A 26,679-nucleotide genomic window follows, 5' to 3' on the forward strand; every position below is an offset into this window, starting at 1 on the left:
GGCATAGGAGCTACAGTTGTGATGTCTGTAGGAGCTTCATTTGTGGATGTGGTTGGAGTTAAATTGGTAGTAGAACCTGCAGTTGAGATTGACATTGTAGGAGCTTCTGTTGTTGTTGTGGTTGTCATAGGTGATACAGTTGTGGTTGTCGAAGGAAGTAAAATGGTAGTTGGACCTGCAGTTGTGAATGACGTAGTGGATGCTGAAGTTGTAGGAGCAAGAGTTGTTGGTGTAGGAGCTGCAGTTGTGATTGGCTTTGTTGGAGCTACAGTTGAAGTATTAGCTGCAGTTGTCGCAGGGACTGTTGTTGCTGATGTTGTTGGTGCTACAGTTGTAGTCGAAGGAGCTTCAGTTGTGGTTGCAGTAGGGAATGCAGTAGTTGTTGTGGAAGCAGCTACAGTTATTGTTGTAGGAGCTGCTGCAGTTGTAGTGTTCGTGGGAGCTACAGTTGTTGAAGTAGAAGCTTCAATTGTGGGAGTTATAGGAGCTACAGTTGTGATTTCTGTAGGAGCTTCAGTTGTGGTTATCGTAGGAGGTAATATGGTAGTAGGACCTGCAGTTGTGATTGATGTAGTAGGTGCTGAACTTGTGGTTATGGATGCATCTGCAGTTGTTGTTGTAGCAGATGCTACAGTTGTAGTTGAAGTTGCAATTGTGGGGGGCATAGGAGCTACAGTTGTGATGTCTGTAGGAGCTTCATTTGTGGTTGTGGTTGGAGTTAAATTGGTAGTAGAACCTGCAGTTGAGATTGACATTGTAGGAGCTACTGTTGTTGTGGTGGATGTTGTTGTGGTTGTCATAGGTGATACAGTTGTAGTTGTCGAAGGAGGTAAAATGGTAGTTGGACCTGCAGTTGTGAATGACGTAGTGGGTGCTGAAGTTGTAGAGGTTGTAGGAGCAAGAGTTGTTGGTGTAGGAGCTGCAGTTGTGATTGGCTTTGTTGGAGCTACAGTTGAAGTATTAGCTGCAGTTGTCGCAGGGACTGTTGTTGCTGATGTTGTTGGTGCTACAGTTGTAGTCGAAGGAGCTTCAGTTGTGGTTGCAGTAGGGAATGCAGTAGATGTTGTGGAAGCAGCTACAGTTATTGTTGTAGGAGCTGCTGCAGTTGTAGTGTTCGTGGGAGCTACAGTTGTTGAAGTAGAAGCTGCAATTGTGGGGGTTATAGGAGCTACAGTTGTGATTTCTGTAGGAGCTTCAGTTGTGGTTGTCGTAGGAGGTAATATGGTAGTAGGACCTGCAGTTGTGATTGATGTAGTAGGTGCTGAACTTGTGGTTATGGAAGCATCTGCAGTTGTTGTTGTGGGAGATGCTACAGTTGTAGTTGCAATTGTGGGGGGCATAGGAGCTACAGTTGTGATGTCTGTAGGAGCTTCATTTGTGGTTGTGTTTGGAGTTAAATTGGTAGTAGAACCTGCAGTTGAGATTGCCATTGTAGGAGCTACTGTTGTTGTGGTGGATGTTGTTGTGGTTGTCATAGGTGATACAGTTGTAGTTGTCGAAGGAGGTAAAATGGTAGTTGGACCTGCAGTTGTGAATGACGTAGTGGGTGCTGAAGTTGTAGAGGTTGTAGGAGCAAGAGTTGTTGGTGTAGGAGCTGCAGTTGTGATTGGCATTGTTGGTGCTACAGTTGAAGTATTAGCTGCTATTGTCGCAGGGACTGTTGTTGCTGATGTTGTTGGTGCTACAGTTGTAGTCGAAGGAGCTTCAGTTGTGGCTGCAGTAGGGGATGCAGTAGTTGTTGTGGAAGTAGCTACAGTTATTGTTGTAGGAGCTGCTGCAGTTGTAGTGTTCGTGGGAGCTACAGTTGTTGAAGTAGAAGCTGCAATTGTGGGGGTTATAGGAGCTACAGTTGTGATTTCTGTAGGAGCTTCAGTTGTGGTTGTCGTAGGAGGTAATATGGTAGTAGGACCTGCAGTTGTGATTGATGTAGTAGGTGCTGAACTTGTGGTTATGGAAGCATCTGCAGTTGTTGTTGTTGGAGATGCTACAGTTGTAGTTGAAGTTGCAATTGTGGGGGGCATAGGAGCTACAGTTGTGATGTCTGTAGGAGCTTCATTTGTGGTTGTGGTGGGAGTTAAATTGGTAGTAGAACCTGCAGTTGAGATTGACATTGTAGGAGCTACTGTTGTTGTGGTGGATGTTGTTGTGGTTGTCATAGGTGATACAGTTGTAGTTGTCGAAGGAGGTAAAATGGTAGTTGGACCTGCAGTTGTGAATGACGTAGTGGGTGCTGAAGTTGTAGAGGTTGTAGGAGCAAGAGTTGTTGGTGTAGGAGCTGCAGTTGTGATTGGCATTGTTGGAGCTACAGTTGAAGTATTAGCTGCAGTTGTCGCAGGGACTGTTGTTGCTGATGTTGTTGGTGCTACAGTTGTAGTCGAAGGAGCTTCAGTTGTGGTTGCAGTAAGGGATGCAGTAGTTGTTGTGGAAGCAGCTACAGTTATTGTTGTAGGAGCTGCTGCAGTTGTAGTGTTCGTGGGAGCTACAGTTGTTGAAGTAGAAGCTGCAATTGTGGGGGTTATAGGAGCTACAGTTGTAATTTCTGTAGGAGCTTCAGTTGTGGTTGTCGTAGGAGGTAATATGGTAGTAGGACCTGCAGTTGTGATTGATGTAGTAGGTGCTGAACTTGTGGTTATGGAAGCATCTGCAGTTGTTGTTGTAGCAGATGCTACAGTTGTAGTTGAAGTTGCAATTGTGGGGGGCATAGGAGCTACAGTTGTGATGTCTGTAGGAGCTTCATTTGTGGTTGGAGTTAAATTGGTAGTAGAACCTGCAGTTGAGATTGACATTGTAGGAGCTACTATTGTTGTGGTGGATGTTGTTGTGGTTGTCATAGGTGATACAGTTGTGGTTGTCGAAGGAAGTAAAATGGTAGTTGGACCTGCAGTTGTGAATGACGTAGTGGGTGCTGAAGTTGTAGAGGTTGTAGGAGCAAGAGTTGTTGGTGTAGGAGCTGCAGTTGTGATTGGCATTGTTGGAGCTACAGTTGAAGTATTAGCTGCAGTTGTCGCAGGGACTGTTGTTGGTGCTACAGTTGTAGTCGAAGAAGCTTCAGTTGTGGTTGCAGTAGGGGATGCAGTAGTTGTTGTGGAAGCAGCTACAGTTATTGTTGTAGGAGCTGCTGCAGTTGTAGTGTTCGTGGGAGCTACAGTTGTTGAAGTAGAAGCTTCAATTGTGGGAGTTATAGGAGCTACAGTTGTGATTTCTGTAGGAGCTTCAGTTGTGGTTGTCGTAGGAGGTAATATGGTAGTAGGACCTGCAGTTGTGATTGATGTAGTAGGTGCTGAACTTGTGGTTATGGAAGCATCTGCAGTTGTTGTTGTAGCAGATGCTACAGTTGTAGTTGAAGTTGCAATTGTGGGGGGCATAGGAGCTACAGTTGTGATGTCTGTAGGAGCTTCATTTGTGGTTGTGGTTGGAGTTAAATTGGTAGTAGAACCTGCAGTTGAGATTGACATTGTAGGAGCTTCTGTTGTTGTGGTGGATGTTGTTGTGGTTGTCATAGGTGATACAGTTGTGGTTGTCGAAGGAAGTAAAATGGTAGTTGGACCTGCAGTTGTGAATGACGTAGTGGATGCTGAAGTTGTAGGAGCAAGAGTTGTTGGTGTAGGAGCTGCAGTTGTGATTGGCTTTGTTGGAGCTACAGTTGAAGTATTAGCTGCAGTTGTCGCAGGGACTGTTGTTGCTGATGTTGTTGGTGCTACAGTTGTAGTCGAAGGAGCTTCAGTTGTGGTTGCAGTAGGGAATGCAGTAGTTGTTGTGGAAGCAGCTACAGTTATTGTTGTAGGAGCTGCTGCAGTTGTAGTGTTCGTGGGAGCTACAGTTGTTGAAGTAGAAGCTTCAATTGTGGGAGTTATAGGAGCTACAGTTGTGATTTCTGTAGGAGCTTCAGTTGTGGTTATCGTAGGAGGTAATATGGTAGTAGGACCTGCAGTTGTGATTGATGTAGTAGGTGCTGAACTTGTGGTTATGGATGCATCTGCAGTTGTTGTTGTAGCAGATGCTACAGTTGTAGTTGAAGTTGCAATTGTGGGGGGCATAGGAGCTACAGTTGTGATGTCTGTAGGAGCTTCATTTGTGGTTGGAGTTAAATTGGTAGTAGAACCTGCAGTTGAGATTGACATTGTAGGAGCTACTGTTGTTGTGGTGGATGTTGTTGTGGTTGTCATAGGTGATACAGTTGTAGTTGTCGAAGGAGGTAAAATGGTAGTTGGACCTGCAGTTGTGAATGACGTAGTGGGTGCTGAAGTTGTAGAGGTTGTAGGAGCAAGAGTTGTTGGTGTAGGAGCTGCAGTTGTGATTGGCTTTGTTGGAGCTACAGTTGAAGTATTAGCTGCAGTTGTCGCAGGGACTGTTGTTGCTGATGTTGTTGGTGCTACAGTTGTAGTCGAAGGAGCTTCAGTTGTGGTTGCAGTAAGGGATGCAGTAGTTGTTGTGGAAGTAGCTACAGTTATTGTTGTAGGAGCTGCTGCAGTTGTAGTGTTCGTGGGAGCTACAGTTGTTGAAGTAGAAGCTGCAAGTGTGGGGGTTATAGGAGCTACAGTTGTGATTTCTGTAGGAGCTTCAGTTGTGGTTGTCGTAGGAGGTAAAATGGTAGTAGGACCTGCAGTTGTGATTGACATTGTAGGAGCTACAGTTGTGATGTCTGTAGGAGCTTCATTTGTGGTTGTGGTTGGAGTTGAATTGGTAGTAGAACCTGCAGTTGAGATTGACATTGTAGGAGCTACAGTTGTTGTCGTAGGTGATACAGTTGTGGTTGCCGAAGGAGGTAAAATGGTGGTAGGACCTGCAGTTGTTAATGACGTAGTGGGTGCTGAAGTTGTAGAGGTTGTAGGTGCAAGAGTTGTTGTTGTCGGTGCTTCAGTTGTGATTGGCATTGTAGGAGCTACAGTTGAAGTATTAGCTGCAGTTGTCGATGGGACTGTTGTTGCTGATGTCATTTGTGCTACAGTTGTTGTAGAAGGAGCTTCAGTTGTGGTTGCAGTAGGGGATGTAGTAGTAGTGGCGGAAGCAGCTAGAGCTGCTGAGGTAGGATCTGCAGTTGTGGTTGTTGTGGGAGTTAAAGTGGTATTAGGACCTGCAGTTGTGATTGATGTAGTAGGTGCTGTAGTGATTGTTGGAGCTACAGTTGTTGTAGTTGCTGCTGTTGTGGTTGCTGTAGGAGCTACAGTTGTGGTTGTCGTAGGAGTTGAAATGGTAGTAGAACCTGCAGTTGTGATTGGCGTTGTAGGAGCTTCAGTTGTTGTAGATGGAGCTGCTGTTGTCATTGGGGATGTTGTTGTGGTTGTAGTAGGTGCTGCAGTTGTTGTCGAAGGAGCTTCAGTTGTGGATGCAGTAGTGGTTGTGGAAGCATCTACAGCTGTTGAGGTAGGAGCTGCTGTTTTGGTTGTCGTAGTAGATTCTGCAGTTGTAGTGGTCATTGAAGCTGTTGTGGTTTCTGTAGGACCTGCAGTTGTGAATGACTTAGTAGTTGCTGTAGTAGTTGAAGGAGCCACTGATGTTGTAGTAGCAGTTGTTGTGGTTGTTGTAGGAGCAACAGTTGTTGTGTTAGGAGATCCCGGTGTCGTAGGGGACGTTGTAGTGGTTGTTGGAGCTACAGTTGTTGTAGTAGAACCTTCAATTGTGGGTGTGATATGAGCTACAGTTGTGATTTCTGTAGGAGCTTCATTTGTAGTTGTCGTAGGAGTTAGAATGGTGGTAGGACCTGCAGTTATGATTGACGTAGTAGTTGCTGTAGTAGTTGTTGGAGCTACAGTTGTTTTAGTAGCTGCTGTTGTGGTTGCTGTAGGAGCTACATTTTTGGTTGTCGTTGGAGTTAAAATGGTGGTAGGACCTGCAGTTGCGATTGGCGTTGTAGGAGCTAAAGTTGTTGTAGTAGGAGCTGCTGTTGTCATTGGCGATGTTGTTGTGGTTGTTGTAGGTGCTACAGCTGTAGAAGGAGCTTCAGTTGTGGTTGTCGTTGTGGATTCAGCTACAGCTGTTGAGGTAGGAGTTGTGGTTGTCGTAGGAGTAAAAATGGTAGTAGGAGCTGCATTTGTGATTGACGTTGCAGGAGCTAACGTTGTTGTATTAGCAGCTACAGTTGTCATTGGCGATGTTGTTTTTGTTGTTGTTGTAGGTGCTACAGCTGTAGAATGAGCTACAGTTGTGGTTGCAGCAGGGGCTGCAGTAGTGGTTGTGGATTCAGCAACAGCTGTTGAGGTAGGAGCTGTGGTTGTCGTAGGAGTTATAATGGTAGTAAGACCTGCAGTTGTGATTGACTTAGTAGGTTCTGCAGTTGTAGTTGTCATTAGAGTTGTTGTTGTGGTTTCTGTAGCTCCTGCAGTTGTGAATGACGTAGTAGGTGGTGAGGTTGTAGGAGCTTGAGTTGTTGTAGTAGGAGCTGCTGTTGTTGTTGTCTTAGGAGTTAAAATGGTAGTAAGACCTGCAGTTGTGATTGACATTGCAGGTGCTACAGTTGTTATAGTAGCAGCTGTAGTTGTCCAAGGGGATGTTTTTGTGGTAGTCATAGTTGCTACAGTTGTTGTAGAAGAAGCTTCTGTTGTGGTTGCTGTAGGGGGTGCTGTAGTGTTTGTGAAAGCAGCTACAGTTGTTGTCGTTGGAGCTGCAGTTGCCGAAGGGGATGTTGTTGTCGTAGGTGCTATAGTTGTTGTAGAAGAAGCTTCAGTTGTGGTTGAAGTAAGGGCTGCAGTAGTGGTTGTGGAAGAAGCTTCAGTTGTAGTTGCAGTAGGGAATGCAGTAGTGGTTGTGGAAGCAGCTACAGTTGTAGTTGTCGTAGGAGTTAAAATGGTAGTTGTACCTGCAGTTGTGATTGGCGTAGTAGGAGCTTCAGTTGTTGTAGTAAGAGCTGCAGTTGAGGAAGTTGTAGGTGCTATAGTTGTGGTTGCAGCTGCAGTAGTGCTTGTGGAAGCAGCTTCAGTTGTTGTTGTAGGAGCAGCTGCAGTTGTAGTGGCCGTAGGAGCTACAGTGGTTATAGTAGGAGCTGCAGTTGTCGTAGGGGATGTTGTAGAAGGATCTTCATTTCTGGTTGGAGTAGGGGCTGCTGTAGTGGTTGAGGAAGCAGCTACAGTTGTTGTTGGAGCCTCTGCAGTTGTAGTGGTTTTAGTGAATACAGTTGTTGTGGTAGGAGCTGCTGTTGTGGTTGCTGTAGGAGTTACAATGTTGTTAGGACCTGCAGTTGTGATTGGCGTTGTAGGAGCTACAGTTGTTGTTGTTGGAGCTGCAGTTGTCGAAGGGGATGTTGTCGTAGGTGCTATAGTTGTTGTAGAAGAAGTTTCAGTTGTGGTTGCAGTAGGGGTTGCTCTAGTGCTTGTGAAAGCAGCTTCAGAGTTTTTTGTGGGAGTTGCTGCAATTGTATTGGCCGTTGGAGCTACAGTGGTTATTGTAGGAGCTGCAGTTGTCGTAGGGGATGTTGTTGTGGTTATTGTAGAAGGATCTTCAATTCTGGTTGCAGTAGTGGCTGCTGTAGTGGTTGAGGAAGCAGCTACAGTTGCTGCTTTTGGAGATGCTGCAGTTGTAGTGGTTGTAGTAGCAACAGTTGTTTTACTAGCTTCTGTTGTGGTTGTTGTAGGAGCTGCAGTTGTCGAAGAGGATGTTGTGGTGGTTGTCGTAGGTGCTATAGTTGTTGTAGAAGAAGCTTCAGTTGTGGGGGATGCAGTAGTGCTTGTGGAAGCAGCTACAGTGGTTGTAGTAGGAGCTGCAGTTGTCGTAGGGACTGTTGTTGTGGTTGCTGTATGTGCTATGGTTGTTGTAGAAGAAGCTTCAGTTGTTGTTGCAGTAGGGGCTTCAGTAGTGGTTGTGGGAGCAGCTTCAGTTGTTGTTGTAGGAGCTGCTGCAGTTGTAGTGGTTGTTGGAGCTCCAGTTATTGTACTAGCTGCTGTTGTGGTTGCTGTAGGAGTAACAATGGTAGTTGGACCTGCAGTTGTGATTGGAGTTGTAGGAGCTACAGTTGTTGTTGTAGGAGCTGCAGTTGTCGAAGGGGATGTTGTTGTGGTCGTCGTAGGTGCTATAGTTGTTGTAGAAGAAGTTTCCGTTGTGTTTGTATTAAGGGCTGCAGTAGTGGTTGTGGATGAAGCTTCAGTTGTGGTTGTAGTAGGGAATGTAGTAGTGGTTGTGGAAGCAGCTACAGTTGTTGAGGTCGGAGCTGTGGTTGTGGTTGTCATAGGAGTTAAAATTGTAGTAGGACCTGCAGTTGTGATTGGCGTTGTTGGAGCTACAGTTGTTGTAGTTGGAGCTGCAGTTGTGGTTGTCATAGGAGTTAAGATGGTAGTTGTATCTACAGTTGTGATTGGCGTTGTAGGACCTACAGTTGTTGTTGTCGGAGCTGCAGTTGTCGAAGGGGATGTTGTCGTAGATGCTACAGTAGTTGTGGAAGAAGCTTCAGTTGTGGTTTCTGTAGGAGTTACAATGGTGTTAGGACCTGCAGTTGTGATTGGCATTGTTGTAGTAGGAGCTGTAGTTGTCGAAGGTGAAGTTGTCATAGTTGTTGTAGTTGTAGGAGCTGCATTTGTTGTAGTAGGAGCTGCAGTTGTCGAAGGGGATGTTGTTGTGGTTGTTGTTGTTGCTTCATTTGTTGTTGTAGGAGCTGCTGTTGTGGTTGTCGTAGTAGCTAGATCAGTTGTGATGGTCGAAGGTTGTGCAATTATTGTCATATTAGAAGCTGTAGTTTTGATTGCAGTTGTAGGAACTACAGTTGTTGTTGTAGGAGCTATAGTTGTCGAAAGGGATGTTGTTGATGTTGTCATAGGTGCTATAGTTGTTGTAGAAGAAGCTTCAGTTGTGTTTGTAGCAAGGGCTGAAGTAGTGGCTGTGGATGAAGCTTCAGTTGTGGTTGTAGTAGGGAATGCAGTAGTGGTTGTGGAAGCAGCTACAGTTGTTGTAGTCGGAGCTGCAGTTGTGGTTGTCATAGGAGTTAAAATTGTAGTACGACCTGCTGTTGTGATTGGCGTTGTTGGAGCAGCAGTTGTCGAAGGGGACGTGATTGTGGTTGTCGTAGGCGCTATGGTTGTTGAAGAAGAAGCTTCAGTTGTTGTTGCAGTAGGGGATCCAGAAGTGGTTGTGGGAGCAGCTTCAGTTGTTGTTGTAGGAGCTGCTGCAGTTGTCGTGGCTGTAGGAGCTACAGTGGTTGTAGTAGGAGCTGCAGTTGTCGTAGGGACTGTTGTTGTGGTTGCTGTATGTGCTATGGTTGTTGTAGAAGAAGCTTCAGTTGTTGTTGCAGTAGGGGCTTCAGTAGTGGTTGTGGGAGCAGCTTCAGTTGTTGTTGTAGGAGCTGCTGCAGTTGTAGTGGTTGTTGGAGCTCCAGTTATTGTACTAGCTGCTGTTGTGGTTGCTGTAGGAGTAACAATGGTAGTTGGACCTGCAGTTGTGATTGGAGTTGTAGGAGCTACAGTTGTTGTTGTAGGAGCTGCAGTTGTCGAAGGGGATGTTGTTGTGGTCGTCGTAGGTGCTATAGTTGTTGTAGAAGAAGTTTCCGTTGTGTTTGTATTAAGGGCTGCAGTAGTGGTTGTGGATGAAGCTTCAGTTGTGGTTGTAGTAGGGAATGTAGTAGTGGTTGTGGAAGCAGCTACAGTTGTTGAGGTCGGAGCTGTGGTTGTGGTTGTAATAGGAGTTAAAATTGTAGTAGGACCTGCAGTTGTGATTGGCGTTGTTGGAGCTACAGTTGTTGTAGTTGGAGCTGCAGTTGTGGTTGTCATAGGAGTTAAGATGGTAGTTGTATCTACAGTTGTGATTGGCGTTGTAGGACCTACAGTTGTTGTTGTCGGAGCTGCAGTTGTCGAAGGGGATGTTGTTGTGGTTGTTGTAGAAGAAGCTTCAGTTGTGGTTGTAGTAAGTGCTGCAGTAGTGGCTGTGGATGAAGCTTCAGTTTTGGTTGTAGTAGGGAATGCAGTAGTGGTTGTGGAAGCAGCTACAGTTGTTGTAGTCGGAGCTGCTGTTGTGGTTGTCATAGGAGTTAAAATCGTAGTACGATCTGCTGTTGTGATTGGCGTTGTTGGAGCAGCAGTTGTCGAAGGGGACGTGATTGTGGTTGTCGTAGGCGCTATGGTTGTTGAAGAAGAAGCTTCAGTTGTTGTTGCAGTAGGGGATCCAGAAGTGGTTGTGGGAGCAGCTTCAGTTGTTGTTGTAGGAGCTGCTGCAGTTGTAGTGGCTGTAGGAGCTACAGTGGTTGTAGTAGGAGCTGCAGTTGTCGTAGGGACTGTTGTTGTGGTTGCCGTATGTGCTATGGTTGTTGTAGAAGAAGCTTCAGTTGTTGTTGCAGTAGGGCTTTCAGTAGTGGTTGTGGGAGCAGCTTCAGTTGTTGTTGTAGGAGCTGCTGCAGTTGTAGTGGTTGTTGGAGCTCCAGTTATTGTACTAGCTGCTGTTGTGGTTGCTGTAGGAGTAACAATGGTAGTTGGACCTGCAGTTGTGATTGGTTTTGTAGGAGCTGCATTTGTTGTAGTAGGAGCTGCAGTTGTCGAAGGGGATGTTGTTGTGTTTGTCGTAGGTGCTTCAGTTGTTGTTGTAGGAGCTGCTGTTGTGGTTGTCGTAGTAACTAGATCAGTTGTGGTGGTCGAAGGTTCTGCAATTATTGTCGTAGTAGAAGCTGTAGTTTTGATTGGAGTTGTAGGAGCTACAGTTGTTGTTGTAGGAGCTGCAGTTGTCGAAGGGGATGTTGTTGTGGTTGTCGTAGGTGCTATAGTTGTTGTAGAAGAAGCTTCCGTTGTGTTTGTATTAAGGGCTGCAGTAGTGGTTGTGGATGAAGCTTCAGTTGTGGTTGTAGTAGGGAATGTAGTAGTGGTTGTGGAAGCAGCTACAGTTGTTGAGGTCGGAGCTGTGGTTGTGGTTGTCATAGGAGTTAAAATGGTAGTTGTATCTACAGTTGTGATTGGCGTTGTAGGACCTACAGTTGTTGTTGTCGTAGCTGCAGTTGTCGATGGAGATGTTGTTGTGGTTGTTGTAGAAGAAGCTTCAGTTGTGGTTGCAGTTGGGGCTACAGTAGTGCTTGTGGAAGCATCTTCAGTTGTTGTTGTAGGAGTTGCTGCAGTTGTAGTGGCCGTTGGAGCTACAGTGGTTGTTGTAGGAGCTGCAGTTGTCGTAGGGGATGTTGTTGTGGTTATTGTAGAAGGATCTTCAATTCTGGTTGCAGTAGTGGCTGCTGTAGTAGTTGAGGAAGCAGCTAAAGTAGCAGCTGTTGGAGATGCTGCAGTTGTAGTGGTTGTAGTAGCTACAGTTGTTGTACTAGCTTCTGTTGTGGTTGTTGTAGGAGCTGCAGTTGTCGAAGAGGATGTTGTTGTGGTTGTCGTAGGTGCTATAGTTGTTCTAGAAGAAGCTTCAGTTGTGGGGGCTGCAGTATTGCTTGTGGAAGCAGCTACAGTTGTTGTAGTCGGGGCTGCAGTTGTCGAAGGGGATGTTGTCGTAGATGCTATAGTAGTTGTGGAAGAAGCTTCAGTTGTGGTTTCTGTAGGAGTTACAATGGTGTTAGGACCTGCAGTTGTGATTGGCATTGTTGTAGTAGGAGCTGTAGTTGTCGAAGGTGATGTTGTCATAGTTGTTGTAGTTGTAGGAGCTGCATTTGTTGTAGTAGGAGCTGCAGTTGTCGAAAGGGATGTTGTTAATGTTGTCGTAGGTGCTATAGTTGTTGTAGAAGAAGCTTCAGTTGTGGTTGTAGTAAGGGCTGCAGTAGTGGTTGTGGATGAAGCTTCAGTTGTGGTTGTATTAGGGAATGCAGTAGTGGTTGTGGAAGCAGCTACAGTTGTAGTCGGAGCTGCAGTTGTGGTTGTCATAGGAGTTAAAATCGTAGTAGGACCTGCTGTTGTGATTGGCGTTGTTGGAGCAGCAGTTGTTGAAGGGGACGTGATTGTGGTTGTCGTAGGCGCTATGGTTGTTGAAGAAGAAGCTTCAGTTGTTGTTGCAGTAGGGGATTCAGAAGTGGTTGTGGGAGCAGTTTCAGTTGTTGTTGTCGGAGCTGCTGCAGTTGTAGAGGCTGTAGGAGCTACAGTGGTTGTAGTAGGAGCTGCAGTTGTCGTAGGGACTGATGTTGTCGTTGCCGTATGTGCTATGGTTGTTGTAGAAGAAGCTTCAGTTGTTGTTGCAGTAGGGGCTTCAGTAGTGGTTGTGGGAGCAGCTTCAGTTGTTGTTGTAGGAGCTGCTGCAGTTGTAGTGGCTGTAGGAGCTACAGTGGTTGTAGTAGGAGCTACAGTTGTCGTAGGGGATGTTGTTATTGTAGAAGGATCTTCTGTTCTGGTTGCAGTAGGGACTGCTGTGGTGGTTGTGGAAGCAGCTACAGCTTGTGTTGTTGGAGCTTCTGCAGTTGTAGTGGTCGTTGGAGCTACAGTTGTTGTACTAGCTTCTGTTGTGGTTGTTGTAGGAGCTGCAGTTGTCGAAGGTGATGTTGTTGTGGTTGTCGTTGGTGTTGTAGTTGTTGTTGAAGAAGCTTCAGTTGTTGTTGCAGTAGGTGCTGCAGTAGCTGTTGTGGAAGCAGCTGTATTTGTTGTTGTAGGAGCTATTGTAGTGGCCGTAGGAGCTAAAGTGGTTGTAGTAGGAGCTGCAGTTGTCGTAGCAGCTGCTGTTGTGCTTGCTATAGTTGCTAAAGTTGTTGTTGTATGAGCTGCAGTTGTTGTTGCAGTAGGGGTTGCAGTAGTGCTTGTGGAATCAGCTACAGTTGGTGTTGTTGGAGCTGCTGCAGTTGTAGTGGTTGTTGGAGCTCCAGTTGTTGTACTAGCTGCTGTTGTGGTTGCTGTAGGGGGTACAGTTGTGGTTGCTGTAGGAGTAACAATGGTAGTTGGACCTGCAGTTGTGATTGGTGTTGTAGGAGCTGCATTTGTTGTAGTAGGAGCTGCAGTTGTCGAAGGGGATGTTGTTGTGGTTGTCGTAGGTGCTTCAGTTGTTGTTGTAGGAGCTGCTGTTGTGGTTGTCGTAGTAGCTAGATCAGTTGTGGTGGCCGCAGGTTCTGCAATTATTGTCGTAGTAGAAGCTGTAGTTTGGATTGGAGTTGTAGGAGCTACAGTTGTTGTTGTAGGAGCTGCAGTTGTCGAAGGGGATGTTGTTGTGGTTGTCGTAGGTGCTATAGTTGTTGTAGAAGAAGCTTCCGTTGTGGTTGTAGTAAGGGCTGCAGTAGTGGTTGTGGATGAAGCTTCCGTTGTGGTTGTAGTAGGGAATGCAGTAGTGGTTATGGAAGCAGCTACAGTTTTTGAGGTCGGAGCTGTGGTTGTGGTTGTCATAGGAGTTAAAATGGTAGTTGTATCTACAGTTGTGATTGGCGTTGTAGGACCTACAGTTGTTGTTGTCGGAGCTGCAGATGTCGAAGGGGATGTTGTTGTGGTTGTTGTAGAAGAAGCTTCAGTTGTGGTTGAAGTAGGGGCTGCAGTAGTGGTTGTGGAAGCAGCTTCAGTTGTTGTTGTTATAGCTGCTGCAGTTGTAGTTGTCGCATGATCTACAATTATTGTCGTTGTAGGAGCTGAAGGTGTTGCCGTAGTGGGTACTGTTGGGCTTGTTGTAGATGTCGTAGAATCTGTAGTGGTTGTTGTAGCAGCTGCTGTTGTGCTTGCTATAGTAGCTAAAGTTGTTGTTGGAGCTGCAGTTGTTGTTGCCATAGGGGCTACAGTAGTGGTTGTGGAAGCAGCTACAGTTGTTGTAGGAGCTGCTGTAGTTGTAGTGGTCTTAGGAGCTTCTGTTGTTGTGGTAGAAGCTGCAATTTCAGTGGTTGTAGGAGCTACAGTTGTGATTTCAGTAGCACCTGCTGCAGTTGTAGTGGTCGTTGGAGCTACAGTTGTTGTACTAGCTTCTGTTGTGGTTGTTGTAGGAGCTGCAGTTGTCGAAGGTGATGTTGTTGTGGTTGTCGTTGGTGCTATTGTTGTTGTTGAAGAAGCTTGAGTTGTTGTTGCAGTAGGGGCTGCAGTAGTTGTTGTGGAAGCAGCTTTATTTGTTGTTGTAGGAGCTGTTGTGGTGGCCGTAGGAGCTAAAGTGGTTGTAGTAGGAGCTGCAGTTGTTGTTGCTGTAGGGGCTGCAGTAGTGCTTGTGGAAGCAGCTACAGTTGTTGTTGTTATAGCTGCTGCAGTTGTAGCTGTCGCATGATCTACAATTATTGTCGTTGTAGGAGCTGAAGGTGTTGCCGTAGTGGGTACTGTTGGGCTTGTTGTAGATGTCGTAGAATCTGTAGTGGTTGTCGTAGCAGCTGCTGTTGTGCTTGCTATAGTAGCTAAAGTTGTTGTTGGAGCTGCAGTTGTTGTTGCCATAGGGGCTACAGTAGTGGTTGTGGAAGCAGCTACAGTTGTTGTAGGAGCTGCTGTAGTTGTAGTGGTCTTAGGAGCTTCTGTTGTTGTGGTAGAAGCTGCAATTTCAGTGGTCGTAGGAGCTACAGTTGTGATTTCTGTAGCAGCTGCTGCAGTTGTATTGGTTGTTGGAGCTACAGTTGTTGTACTAGCTTCTGTTGTGGTTGTCGAAGGTGATGTTGTTGTGGTTGTCGTTGGTGCTATTGTTGTTGTTGAAGAAGCTTCAGTTGTTGTTGCAGTAGGGGCTGCAGTAGTTGTTGTGGAAGCAGCTTTATTTGTTGTTGTAGGAGCTGTTGTGTTGGCCGTAGGAGCTAAAGTGGTTGTAGTAGGAGCTGCAGTTGTTGTTGCTGTAGGGGCTGCAGTAGTGCTTGTGGAAGCAGCTACAGTTGGTGTTGTTGGAGCTGTTGCAGTTGTAGTGGTTGTTGGAGCTCCAGTTGTTGTACTAGCTGCTGTTGTGGTTGCTGTGGGGGGTACAGTTGTGGTTGCTGTAGGAGTAACAATGGTAGTTGGACCTGCAGTTGTGATTGGTGTTGTAGGAGCTGCATTTGTTGTAGTAGGAGCTGCAGTTGTCGAAGAGGATGTTGTTGTGGTTGTCGTAGGTGTTTCGGTTGTTGTTGTAGGAGCTGCTGTTGTGGTTGTCGTAGTAGCTAGATCAGTTGTGGTGGTCGCAGGTTCTGCAATTATTGTCGTAGTAGAAGCTGTAGTTTTGATTGGAGTTGTAGGAGCTACAGTTGTTGTTGTAGGAGCTGCATTTGTCGAAGGTGATGTTGTTGTGGTTGTCGTAGGTGCTATAGTTGTTGTAGAAGAAGCTTCCGTTGTGGTTGTAGTAAGGGCTGCAGTAGTGGTTGTGGATGAAGCTTCCGTTGTGGTTGTAGTAGGGAATGCAGTAGTGGTTATGGAAGCAGCTACAGTTTTTGAGGTCGGAGCTGTGGTTGTGGTTGTCATAGGAGTTAAAATGGTAGTTGTATCTACAGTTGTGATTGGCGTTGTAGGACCTACAGTTGTTGTTGTCGGAGCTGCAGTTGTCGAAGGGGATGTTGTTGTGGTTGTTGTAGAAGAAGCTTCAGTTGTGGTTGAAGTAGGGGCTGCAGTAGTGGTTGTGGAAGCAGCTTCAGTTGTTGTTGTTATAGCTGCTGCAGTTGTAGTTGTCGCATGATCTACAATTATTGTCGTTGTAGGAGCTGAAGGTGTTGCCGTAGTGGGTACTGTTGGGCTTGTTGTAGATGTCGTAGAATCTGTAGTGGTTGTCGTAGCAGCTGCTGTTGTGCTTGCTATAGTAGCTAAAGTTGTTGTTGGAGCTGCAGTTGTTGTTGCCATAGGGGCTACAGTAGTGGTTGTGGAAGCAGCTACAGTTGTTGTTGTTATAGCTGCTGCAGTTGTAGTTGTCGCATGATCTACAATTATTGTCGTTGTAGGAGCTGAAGGTGTTGCCGTAGTGGGTACTGTTGGGCTTGTTGTAGATGTCGTAGAATCTGTAGTGGTTGTTGTAGCAGCTGCTGTTGTGCTTGCTATAGTAGCTAAAGTTGTTGTTGGAGCTGCAGTTGTTGTTGCCATAGGGGCTACAGTAGTGGTTGTGGAAGCAGCTACAGTTGTTGTAGGAGCTGTTGTAGTTGTAGTGGTCTTAGGAGCTTCTGTTGTTGTGGTAGAAGCTGCAATTTCTGTGGTTGTAGGAGCTACAGTTGTGATTTCAGTAGCACCTGCTGCAGTTGTAGTGGTCGTTGGAGCTACAGTTGTTGTACTAGCTTCTATTGTGGTTGTTGTAGGAGCTGCAGTTGTCGAAGGTGATGTTGTTGTGGTTGTCGTTGGTGCTATTGTTGAAGAAGCTTCAGTTGTTGTTGCAGTAGGGGCTGCAGTAGTTGTTGTGGAAGCAGCTTTATTTGTTGTTGTAGGAGCTGTTGTGGTGGCCGTAGGAGCTAAAGTGGTTGTAGTAGGAGCTGCAGTTGTTGTTGCTGTAGGGGCTGCAGTAGTGCTTGTGGAAGCAGCTACAGTTGGTGTTGTTGGAGCTGTTGCAGTTGTAGTGGTTGTTGGAGCTCCAGTTGTTGTACTAGCTGCTGTTGTGGTTGCTGTGGGGGGTACAGTTGTGGTTGCTGTAGGAGTAACAATGGTAGTTGGACCTGCAGTTGTGATTGGTGTTGTAGGAGCTGCATTTGTTGTAGAAGGAGCTACAGTTGTCGAAGAGGATGTTGTGGTTGTCGTAGGTGTTTCGGTTGTTGTTGTAGGAGCTGCTGTTGTGGTTGTCGTAGTAGCTAGATCAGTTGTGGTGGTCGCAGGTTCTGCAATTATTGTCGTAGTAGAAGCTGTAGTTTTGATTGGAGTTGTAGGAGCTACAGTTGTTGTTGTAGGAGCTGCAGTTGTCGAAGGTGATGTTGTTGTGGTTGTCGTAGGTGCTATAGTTGTTGTAGAAGAAGCTTCCGTTGTGGTTGTAGTAAGGGCTGCAGTAGTTGTTGTGGATGAAGCTTCCGTTGTGGTTGTAGTAGGGAATGCAGTAGTGGTTATGGAAGCAGCTACAGTTTTTGAGGTCGGAGCTGTGGTTGTGGTTGTCATAGGAGTTAAAATGGTAGTTGTATCTACAGTTGTGATTGGCGTTGTAGGACCTACAGTTGTTGTTGTCGGAGCTGCAGTTGTCGAAGGGGATGTTGTTGTGTTTGTTGTAGAAGAAGCTTCAGTTGTGGTTGAAGTAGGGGCTGCAGTAGTGGTTGTGGAAGCAGCTTCTGTTGTTGTTGTTATAGCTGCTGCAGTTGTAGTTGTCGCATGATCTACAATTATTGTCGTTGTAGGAGCTGAAGGTGTTGCCGTAGTGGGTACTGTTGGGCTTGTTGTAGATGTCGTAGAATCTGTAGTGGTTGTTGTAGCAGCTGCTGTTGTGCTTGCTATAGTAGCTAAAGTTGTTGTTGGAGCTGCAGTTGTTGTTGCCATAGGGGCTACAGTAGTGGTTGTGGAAGCAGCTACAGTTGTTGTAGGAGCTGCTGTAGTTGTAGTGGTCTTAGGAGCTTCCGTTGTTGTGGTAGAAGCTGCAATTTCAGTGGTTGTAGGAGCTACAGTTGTGATTTCTGTAGCAGCTGCTGCAGTTGTAGTGGTCGTTGGAGCTACAGTTGTTGTACTAGCTTCTGTTGTGGTTGTTGTAGGAGCTGCAGTTGTCGAAGGTGATGTTGTTGTGGTTGTCGTTGGTGCTATTGTTGTTGTTGAAGAAGCTTCAGTTGTTGTTGCAGTAGGGGCTGCAGTAGTTGTTGTGGAAGCAGCTTTATTTGTTGTTGTAGGAGCTGTTGTGGTGGCCGTAGGAGCTAAAGTGGTTGTAGTAGGAGCTGCAGTTGTTGTTGCTGTAGGGGCTGCAGTAGTGCTTGTGGAAGCAGCTACAGTTGGTGTTGTTGGAGCTGTTGCAGTTGTAGTGGTTGTTGGAGCTCCAGTTGTTGTACTAGCTGCTGTTGTGGTTGCTGTGGGGGGTACAGTTGTGGTTGCTGTAGGAGTAACAATGGTAGTTGGACCTGCAGTTGTGATTGGTGTTGCAGGAGCTGCATTTGTTGTAGTAGGAGCTGCAGTTGTCGAAGAGGATGTTGTTGTGGTTGTCGTAGGTGTTTCGGTTGTTGTTGTAGGAGCTGCTGTTGTGGTTGTCGTAGTAGCTAGATCAGTTGTGGTGGTCGCAGGTTCTGCAATTATTGTCGTAGTAGAAGCTGTAGTTTTGATTGGAGTTGTAGGAGCTACAGTTGTTGTTGTAGGAGCTGCAGTTGTCGAAGGTGATGTTGTTGTGGTTGTCGTAGGTGCTATAGTTGTTGTAGAAGAAGCTTCCGTTGTGGTTGTAGTAAGGGCTGCAGTAGTGGTTGTGGATGAAGCTTCCGTTGTGGTTGTAGTAGGGAATGCAGTAGTGGTTATGGAAGCAGCTACAGTTTTTGAGGTCGGAGCTGTGGTTGTGGTTGTCATAGGAGTTAAAATGGTAGTTGTATCTACAGTTGTGATTGGCGTTGTAGGACCTACAGTTGTTGTTGTCGGAGCTGCAGTTGTCGAAGGGGATGTTGTTGTGGTTGTTGTAGAAGAAGCTTCAGTTGTGGTTGAAGTAGGGGCTGCAGTAGTGGTTGTGGAAGCAGCTTCTGTTGTTGTTGTTATAGCTGCTGCAGTTGTAGTTGTCGCATGATCTACAATTATTGTCGTTGTAGGAGCTGAAGGTGTTGCCGTAGTGGGTACTGTTGGGCTTGTTGTAGATGTCGTAGAATCTGTAGTGGTTGTTGTAGCAGCTGCTGTTGTGCTTGCTATAGTAGCTAAAGTTGTTGTTGGAGCTGCAGTTGTTGTTGCCATAGGGGCTACAGTAGTGGTTGTGGAAGCAGCTACAGTTGTTGTAGGAGCTGCTGTAGTTGTAGTGGTCTTAGGAGCTTCCGTTGTTGTGGTAGAAGCTGCAATTTCAGTGGTTGTAGGAGCTACAGTTGTGATTTCTGTAGCAGCTGCTGCAGTTTTAGTGGTCGTTGGAGCTACAGTTGTTGTACTAGCTTCTGTTGTGGTTGTTGTAGGAGCTGCAGTTGTCGAAGGTGATGTTGTTGTGGTTGTCGTTGGTGCTATTGTTGTTGTTGAAGAAGCTTCAGTTGTTGTTGCAGTAGGGGCTGCAGTAGTTGTTGTGGAAGCAGCTTTATTTGTTGTTGTAGGAGCTGTTGTGGTGGCCGTAGGAGCTAAAGTGGTTGTAGTAGGAGCTGCAGTTGTTGTTGCTGTAGGGGCTGCAGTAGTGCTTGTGGAAGCAGCTACAGTTGGTGTTGTTGGAGCTGTTGCAGTTGTAGTGGTTGTTGGAGCTCCAGTTGTTGTACTAGCTGCTGTTGTGGTTGCTGTGGGGGGTACAGTTGTGGTTGCTGTAGGAGTAACAATGGTAGTTGGACCTGCAGTTGTGATTGGTGTTGTAGGAGCTGCATTTGTTGTAGTAGGAGCTGCAGTTGTCGAAGAGGATGTTGTTGTGGTTGTCGTAGGTGTTTCGGTTGTTGTTGTAGGAGCTGCTGTTGTGGTTGTCGTAGTAGCTAGATCAGTTGTGGTGGTCGCAGGTTCTGCAATTATTGTCGTAGTAGAAGCTGTAGTTTTGATTGGAGTTGTAGGAGCTACAGTTGTTGTTGTAGGAGCTGCAGTTGTCGAAGGTGATGTTGTTGTGGTTGTCGTAGGTGCTATAGTTGTTGTAGAAGAAGCTTCCGTTGTGTTTGTAGTAAGGGCTGCAGTAGTGGTTGTGGATGAAGCTTCCGTTGTGGTTGTAGTAGGGAATGCAGTAGTGGTTATGGAAGCAGCTACAGTTTTTGAGGTCGGAGCTGTGGTTGTGGTTGTCATAGGAGTTAAAATGGTAGTTGTATCTACAGTTGTGATTGGCGTTGTAGGACCTACAGTTGTTGTTGTCGGAGCTGCAGTTGTCGAAGGGGATGTTGTTGTGGTTGTTGTAGAAGAAGCTTCAGTTGTGGTTGAAGTAGGGGCTGCAGTAGTGGTTGTGGAAGCAGCTTCAGTTGTTGTTGTTATAGCTGCTGCAGTTGTAGTTGTCGCATGATCTACAATTATTGTCGTTGTAGGAGCTGAAGGTGTTGCCGTAGTGGGTACTGTTGGGCTTGTTGTAGATGTCGTAGAATCTGTAGTGGTTGTCGTAGCAGCTGCTGTTGTGCTTGCTATAGTAGCTAAAGTTGTTGTTGGAGCTGCAGTTGTTGTTGCCATAGGGGCTACAGTAGTGGTTGTGGAAGCAGCTACAGTTGTTGTTGTTATAGCTGCTGCAGTTGTAGCTGTCGCATGATCTACAATTATTGTCGTTGTAGGAGCTGAAGGTGTTGCCGTAGTGGGTACTGTTGGGCTTGTTGTAGATGTCGTAGAATCTGTAGTGGTTGTCGTAGCAGCTGCTGTTGTGCTTGCTATAGTAGCTAAAGTTGTTGTTGGAGCTGCAGTTGTTGTTGCCATAGGGGCTACAGTAGTGGTTGTGGAAGCAGCTACAGTTGTTGTAGGAGCTGCTGTAGTTGTAGTGGTCTTAGGAGCTTCTGTTGTTGTGGTAGAAGCTGCAATTTCAGTGGTCGTAGGAGCTACAGTTGTGATTTCTGTAGCAGCTGCTGCAGTTGTAGTGGTTGTTGGAGCTACAGTTGTTGTACTAGCTTCTGTTGTGGTTGTCGAAGGTGATGTTGTTGTGGTTGTCGTTGGTGCTATTGTTGTTGTTGAAGAAGCTTCAGTTGTTGTTGCAGTAGGGGCTGCAGTAGTTGTTGTGGAAGCAGCTTTATTTGTTGTTGTAGGAGCTGTTGTGGTGGCCGTAGGAGCTAAAGTGGTTGTAGTAGGAGCTGCAGTTGTTGTTGCTGTAGGGGCTGCAGTAGTGCTTGTGGAAGCAGCTACAGTTGGTGTTGTTGGAGCTGTTGCAGTTGTAGTGGTTGTTGGAGCTCCAGTTGTTGTACTAGCTGCTGTTGTGGTTGCTGTGGGGGGTACAGTTGTGGTTGCTGTAGGAGTAACAATGGTAGTTGGACCTGCAGTTGTGATTGGTGTTGTAGGAGCTGCATTTGTTGTAGTAGGAGCTGCAGTTGTCGAAGAGGATGTTGTTGTGGTTGTCGTAGGTGTTTCGGTTGTTGTTGTAGGAGCTGCTGTTGTGGTTGTCGTAGTAGCTAGATCAGTTGTGGTGGTCGCAGGTTCTGCAATTATTGTCGTAGTAGAAGCTGTAGTTTTGATTGGAGTTGTAGGAGCTACAGTTGTTGTTGTAGGAGCTGCAGTTGTCGAAGGGGATGTTGTTGTGGTTGTCGTAGGTGCTATAGTTGTTGTAGAAGAAGCTTCCGTTGTGGTTGTAGTAAGGGCTGCAGTAGTGGTTGTGGATGAAGCTTCCGTTGTGGTTGTAGTAGGGAATGCAGTAGTGGTTATGGAAGCAGCTACAGTTTTTGAGGTCGGAGCTGTGGTTGTGGTTGTCATAGGAGTTAAAATGGTAGTTGTATCCACAGTTATGATTGGCGTTGTAGGACCTACATTTGTTGTTGTCGGAGCTGCAGTTGTCGAAGGGGATGTTGTTGTGGTTGTTGTAGAAGAAGCTTCAGTTGTGGTTGAAGTAGGGGCTGCAGTAGTGGTTGAGGAAGCAGCTTCAGTTGTTGTTGTTATAGCTGCTGCAGTTGTAGTTGTCGCATGATCTACAATTATTGTCGTTGTAGGAGCTGAAGGTGTTGCCGTAGTGGGTACTGTTGGGCTTGTTGTAGATGTCGTAGAATCTGTAGTGGTTGTCGTAGCAGCTGCTGTTGTGCTTGCTATAGTAGCTAAAGTTGTTGTTGGAGCTGCAGTTGTTGTTGCCATAGGGGCTACAGTAGTGGTTGTGGAAGCAGCTACAGTTGTTGTAGGAGCTGCTGTAGTTGTAGTGGTCTTAGGAGCTTCTGTTGTTGTGGTAGAAGCTGCAATTTCAGTGGTCGTAGGAGCTACAGTTGTGATTTCTGTAGCAGCTGCTGCAGTTGTAGTGGTCGTTGGAGCTACAGTTGTTGTACTAGCTTCTGTTGTGGTTGTTGTAGGAGCTGCAGTTGTCGAAGGTGATGTTGTTGTGGTTGTCGTTGGTGCTATTGTTGTTGTTGAAGAAGCTGCAGTAGTTGTTGTGTAAGCAGCTTTATTTGTTGTTGTAGGAGCTGTTGTGGTGGCCGTAGGAGCTAAAGTGGTTGTAGTAGGAGCTGCAGTTGTTGTTGCTGTAGGGGCTGCAGTAGTGCTTGTGGAAGCAGCTACAGTTGGTGTTGTTGGAGCTGTTGCAGTTGTAGTGGTTGTTGGAGCTCCAGTTGTTGTACTAGCTGCTGTTGTGGTTGCTGTGGGGGGTACAGTTGTGGTTGCTGTAGGAGTAACAATGGTAGTTGGACCTGCAGTTGTGATTGGTGTTGTAGGAGCTGCATTTGTTGTAGTAGGAGCTGCAGTTGTCGAAGTGGATGTTGTTGTGGTTGTTGTAGAAGAAGCTTCAGTTGTGGTTGAAGTAGGGGCTGCAGTAGTGGTTGTCGTAGCAGCTGCTGTTGTGCTTGCTATAGTAGCTAAAGTTGTTGTTGGAGCTGCAGTTGTTGTTGCCATAGGGGCTACAGTAGTGGTTGTGGAAGCAGCTTCAGTTGTTGTTGTTATAGCTGCTGCAGTTGTAGCTGTCGCATGATCTACAATTATTGTCGTTGTAGGAGCTGAAGGTGTTGCCGTAGTGGGTACTGTTGGGCTTGTTGTAGATGTCGTAGAATCTGTAGTGGTTGTCGTAGCAGCTGCTGTTGTGCTTGCTATAGTAGCTAAAGTTGTTGTTGGAGCTGCAGTTGTTGTTGCCATAGGGGCTACAGTAGTGGTTGTGGAAGCAGCTACAGTTGTTGTAGGAGCTGCTGTAGTTGTAGTGGTCTTAGGAGCTTCTGTTGTTGTGGTAGAAGCTGCAATTTCAGTGGTCATAGGAGCTACAGTTGTGATTTCTGTAGCAGCTGCTGCAGTTGTAGTGGTCGTTGGAGCTACAGTTGTTGTACTAGCTTCTGTGTTGGTTGTTGTAGGAGCTGCAGTTGTCGAAGGTGATGTTGTTGTGGTTGTCGTTGGTGCTATTGTTGTTGAAGAAGCTTCAGTTGTTGTTGCAGTAGGGGCTGCAGTAGTTGTTGTGGAAGCAGCTTTATTTGTTGTTGTAGGAGCTGTTGTGGTGGCCGTAGGAGCTAAAGTGGTTGTAGTAGGAGCTGCAGTTGTTGTTGCTGTAGGGGCTGCAGTAGTGCTTGTGGAAGCAGCTACAGTTGGTGTTGTTGGAGCTGTTGCAGTTGTAGTGGTTGTTGGAGCTCCAGTTGTTGTACTAGCTGCTGTTGTGGTTGCTGTGGGGGGTACAGTTGTGGTTGCTGTAGGAGTAACAATGGTAGTTGGACCTGCAGTTGTGATTGGTGTTGTAGGAGCTGCATTTGTTGTAGTAGGAGCTGCAGTTGTCGAAGAGGATGTTGTTGTGGTTGTCGTAGGTGTTTCGGTTGTTGTTGTAGGAGCTGCTGTTGTGGTTGTCGTAGTAGCTAGATCAGTTGTGGTGGTCGCAGGTTCTGCAATTATTGTCGTAGTAGAAGCTGTAGTTTTGATTGGAGTTGTAGGAGCTACAGTTGTTGTTGTAGGAGCTGCAGTTGTCGAAGGGGATGTTGTTGTGGTTGTCGTAGGTGCTATAGTTGTTGTAGAAGAAGCTTCCGTTGTGGTTGTAGTAAGGGCTGCAGTAGTGGTTGTGGATGAAGCTTCCGTTGTGGTTGTAGTAGGGAATGCAGTAGTGGTTATGGAAGCAGCTACAGTTTTTGAGGTCGGAGCTGTGGTTGTGGTTGTCATAGGAGTTAAAATGGTAGTTGTATCTACAGTTGTGATTGGCGTTGTAGGACCTACATTTGTTGTTGTCGGAGCTGCAGTTGTCGAAGGGGATGTTGTTGTGGTTGTTGTAGAAGAAGCTTCAGTTGTGGTTGAAGTAGGGGCTGCAGTAGTGGTTGAGGAAGCAGCTTCAGTTGTTGTTGTTATAGCTGCTGCAGTTGTAGTTGTCGCATGATCTACAATTATTGTCGTTGTAGGAGCTGAAGGTGTTGCCGTAGTGGGTACTGTTGGGCTTGTTGTAGATGTCGTAGAATCTGTAGTGGTTGTCGTAGCAGCTGCTGTTGTGCTTGCTATAGTAGCTAAAGTTGTTGTTGGAGCTGCAGTTGTTGTTGCCATAGGGGCTACAGTAGTGGTTGTTGAAGCAGCTACAGTTGTTGTTGTTATAGCTGCTGCAGTTGTAGCTGTCGCATGATCTACAATTATTGTCGTTGTAGGAGCTGAAGGTGTTGCCGTAGTGGGTACTGTTGGGCTTGTTGTAGATGTCGTAGAATCTGTAGTGGTTGTCGTAGCAGCTGCTGTTGTGCTTGCTATAGTAGCTAAAGTTGTTGTTGGAGCTGCAGTTGTTGTTGCCATAGGGGCTACAGTAGTGGTTGTGGAAGCAGCTACAGTTGTTGTAGGAGCTGCTGTAGTTGTAGTGGTCTTAGGAGCTTCTGTTGTTGTGGTAGAAGCTGCAATTTCAGTGGTCGTAGGAGCTACAGTTGTGATTTCTGTAGCAGCTGCTGCAGTTGTAGTGGTCGTTGGAGCTACAGTTGTTGTACTAGCTTCTGTTGTGGTTGTTGTAGGAGCTGCAGTTGTCGAAGGTGATGTTGTTGTGGTTGTCGTTGGTTCTATTGTTGTTGTTGAAGAAGCTTCAGTTGTTGTTGCAGTAGGGGCTGCAGTAGTTGTTGTGGAAGCAGCTTTATTTGTTGTTGTAGGAGCTGTTGTAGTGGCCGTAGGAGCTAAAGTAGTTGTAGTAGGAGCTGCAGTTGTTGTTGCTGTAGGGGCTGCAGTAGTGCTTGTGGAAGCAGCTACAGTTGGTGTTGTTGGAGCTGTTGCAGTTGTAGTGGTTGTTGGAGCTCCAGTTGTTGTACTAGCTGCTGTTGTGGTTGCTGTGGGGGGTACAGTTGTGGTTGCTGTAGGAGTAACAATGGTAGTTGGACCTGCAGTTGTGATTGGTGTTGTAGGAGCTGCATTTGTTGTAGTAGGAGCTGCAGTTGTCGAAGAGGATGTTGTTGTGGCTGTCGTAGGTGTTTCGGTTGTTGTTGTAGGAGCTGCTGTTGTGGTTGTCGTAGTAGCTAGATCAGTTGTGGTGGTCGCAGGTTCTGCAATTATTGTCGTAGTAGAAGCTGTAGTTTTGATTGGAGTTGTAGGAGCTACAGTTGTTGTTGTAGGAGCTGCAGTTGTCGAAGGGGATGTTGTTGTGGTTGTCGTAGGTGCTATAGTTGTTGTAGAAGAAGCTTCCGTTGTGGTTGTAGTAAGGGCTGCAGTAGTGGTTGTGGATGAAGCTTCCGTTGTGGTTGTAGTAGGGAATGCAGTAGTGGTTATGGAAGCAGCTACAGTTTTTGAGGTCGGAGCTGTGGTTGTGGTTGTCATAGGAGTTAAAATGGTAGTTGTATCCACAGTTGTGATTGGCGTTGTAGGACCTACATTTGTTGTTGTCGGAGCTGCAGTTGTCGAAGGGGATGTTGTTGTGGTTGTTGTAGAAGAAGCTTCAGTTGTGGTTGAAGTAGGGGCTGCAGTAGTGGTTGAGGAAGCAGCTTCAGTTGTTGTTGTTGTTATAGCTGCTGCAGTTGTAGTTGTCGCATGATCTACAATTATTGTCGTTGTAGGAGCTGAAGGTGTTGCCGTAGTGGGTACTGTTGGGCTTGTTGTAGATGTCGTAGAATCTGTAGTGGTTGTCGTAGCAGCTGCTGTTGTGCTTGCTATAGTAGCTAAAGTTGTTGTTGGAGCTGCAGTTGTTGTTGCCATAGGGGCTACAGTAGTGGTTGTGGAAGCAGCTACAGTTGTTGTTGTTATAGCTGCTGCAGTTGTAGCTGTCGCATGATCTACAATTATTGTCGTTGTAGGAGCTGAAGGTGTTGCCGTAGTGGGTACTGTTGGGCTTGTTGTAGATGTCGTAGAATCTGTAGTGGTTGTCGTAGCAGCTGCTGTTGTGCTTGCTATAGTAGCTAAAGTTGTTGTTGGAGCTGCAGTTGTTGTTGCCATAGGGGCTACAGTAGTGGTTGTGGAAGCAGCTACAGTTGTTGTAGGAGCTGCTGTAGTTGTAGTGGTCTTAGGAGCTTCTGTTGTTGTGGTAGAAGCTGCAATTTCAGTGGTCGTAGGAGCTACAGTTGTGATTTCTGTAGCAGCTGCTGCAGTTGTAGTGGTTGTTGGAGCTACAGTTGTTGTACTAGCTTCTGTTGTGGTTGTCGAAGGTGATGTTGTTGTGGTTGTCGTTGGTGCTATTGTTGTTGTTGAAGAAGCTTCAGTTGTTGTTGCAGTAGGGGCTGCAGTAGTTGTTGTGGAAGCAGCTTTATTTGTTGTTGTAGGAGCTGTTGTGGTGGCCGTAGGAGCTAAAGTGGTTGTAGTAGGAGCTGCAGTTGTTGTTGCTGTAGGGGCTGCAGTAGTGCTTGTGGAAGCAGCTACAGTTGGTGTTGTTGGAGCTGTTGCAGTTGTAGTGGTTGTTGGAGCTCCAGTTGTTGTACTAGCTGCTGTTGTGGTTGCTGTGGGGGGTACAGTTGTGGTTGCTGTAGGAGTAACAATGGTAGTTGGACCTGCAGTTGTGATTGGTGTTGTAGGAGCTGCATTTGTTGTAGTAGGAGCTGCAGTTGTCGAAGAGGATGTTGTTGTGGTTGTCGTAGGTGTTTCGGTTGTTGTTGTAGGAGCTGCTGTTGTGGTTGTCGTAGTAGCTAGATCAGTTGTGGTGGTCGCAGGTTCTGCAATTATTGTCGTAGTAGAAGCTGTAGTTTTGATTGGAGTTGTAGGAGCTACAGTTGTTGTTGTAGGAGCTGCAGTTGTCGAAGGGGATGTTGTTGTGGTTGTCGTAGGTGCTATAGTTGTTGTAGAAGAAGCTTCCGTTGTGGTTGTAGTAAGGGCTGCAGTAGTGGTTGTGGATGAAGCTTCCGTTGTGGTTGTAGTAGGGAATGCAGTAGTGGTTATGGAAGCAGCTACAGTTTTTGAGGTCGGAGCTGTGGTTGTGGTTGTCATAGGAGTTAAA

At 46.3% G+C, this 26,679-nt stretch overlaps 5 protein-coding genes across 5 annotated transcripts in view; all 5 read right to left on the reverse strand.

The window, feature by feature from the left end:
* Positions 1-696: 696 nt before the first annotated feature.
* On the reverse strand, positions 697-13,695 carry LOC115173161 (mucin-2-like). The gene is made up of 7 exons (XM_029731089.1): positions 5,075-13,695; positions 4,073-4,600; positions 2,712-3,406; positions 2,484-2,500; positions 2,093-2,275; positions 1,412-1,621; positions 697-874 (listed from the first exon to the last, which is right to left on the reverse strand). Exons 1-7 carry the CDS (start codon positions 13,563-13,565, stop codon positions 697-699), a joined length of 10,302 nt encoding a protein of 3,433 aa, XP_029586949.1. The 5' UTR covers positions 13,566-13,695.
* A 3-nt stretch (positions 13,696-13,698) lies between these two features.
* Positions 13,699-15,949, reverse strand: LOC115173162 (mucin-5AC-like). The gene is made up of 2 exons (XM_029731090.1): positions 13,846-15,949; positions 13,699-13,708 (listed from the first exon to the last, which is right to left on the reverse strand). The coding sequence occupies exons 1-2, from the start codon at positions 15,795-15,797 to the stop codon at positions 13,699-13,701; spliced, it is 1,962 nt and encodes a 653-aa protein (XP_029586950.1). The 5' UTR covers positions 15,798-15,949.
* On the reverse strand, positions 15,827-20,719 carry LOC115173163 (mucin-5AC-like). The gene is made up of 5 exons (XM_029731091.1): positions 20,559-20,719; positions 19,746-20,188; positions 18,428-18,596; positions 16,053-17,328; positions 15,827-15,901 (listed from the first exon to the last, which is right to left on the reverse strand). The coding sequence occupies exons 1-5, from the start codon at positions 20,717-20,719 to the stop codon at positions 15,827-15,829; spliced, it is 2,124 nt and encodes a 707-aa protein (XP_029586951.1).
* A 1,954-nt stretch (positions 20,720-22,673) lies between these two features.
* LOC115173666 (mucin-5AC-like) lies at positions 22,674-24,123 on the reverse strand (the record flags this gene model as incomplete). Its single annotated transcript, XM_029731970.1, has 2 exons — positions 24,099-24,123; positions 22,674-23,861 (listed from the first exon to the last, which is right to left on the reverse strand). A coding segment is annotated over exon 2 (1,167 nt), but the record flags the coding sequence as incomplete, so codon positions are not given.
* A 1,119-nt stretch (positions 24,124-25,242) lies between these two features.
* The window catches only part of LOC115173164 (mucin-2-like), a 38,096-nt gene continuing 36,659 nt past the window's right edge, over positions 25,243-26,679 (reverse strand). Inside the window, exon 6 of the mRNA XM_029731092.1 lies at positions 25,243-25,754. Coding sequence (XP_029586952.1) covers positions 25,243-25,754 — 512 coding nt within the window. The remainder of the gene's footprint in view (positions 25,755-26,679) is intronic.

This window comes from Salmo trutta, chromosome 34, assembly GCF_901001165.1.
Source record: "Salmo trutta chromosome 34, fSalTru1.1, whole genome shotgun sequence".
Classification (NCBI taxonomy): Eukaryota; Metazoa; Chordata; class Actinopteri; order Salmoniformes; family Salmonidae; genus Salmo; species Salmo trutta.

What these genes read in the sequence shown, in the direction of transcription:
- LOC115173162 (XM_029731090.1), bottom strand. Translation starts at nt 15,797, where the DNA reads ATGGCAACAACAACTGCAGCTCCAACAACAACTTTAGCTACTATAGCA.
- LOC115173163 (XM_029731091.1), bottom strand. Translation starts at nt 20,719, where the DNA reads ATGCAGCTCCTACAACACCAATCACAACTGCAGGTCCAACTACCATTG. An exon ending in CAGCTCCAACAACACCAACT is followed by an intron (nt 20,189 to 20,558) that starts GTAGCTGCTTCC and finishes CTACAACTACAG; the next exon opens with CAGCTCCTACAACAACTGTA. An exon ending in TTCTACGACATCTACAACAA is followed by an intron (nt 17,329 to 18,427) that starts GCCCAACAGTAC and finishes AACAACTGTAGC; the next exon opens with TCCAACGACCACTACAACTG.
- LOC115173161 (XM_029731089.1), bottom strand. Translation starts at nt 13,565, where the DNA reads ATGGCAACAACAACTGCAGCTCCAACAACAACTTTAGCTACTATAGCA. An exon ending in AATGTCAATCTCAACTGCAG is followed by an intron (nt 1,622 to 2,092) that starts GTTCTACTACCA and finishes CTTCAACTGTAG; the next exon opens with CACCAACAATGCCAATCACA. An exon ending in AATGGCAATCTCAACTGCAG is followed by an intron (nt 875 to 1,411) that starts GTTCTACTACCA and finishes CTACAACTTCAG; the next exon opens with CACCCACTACGTCATTCACA.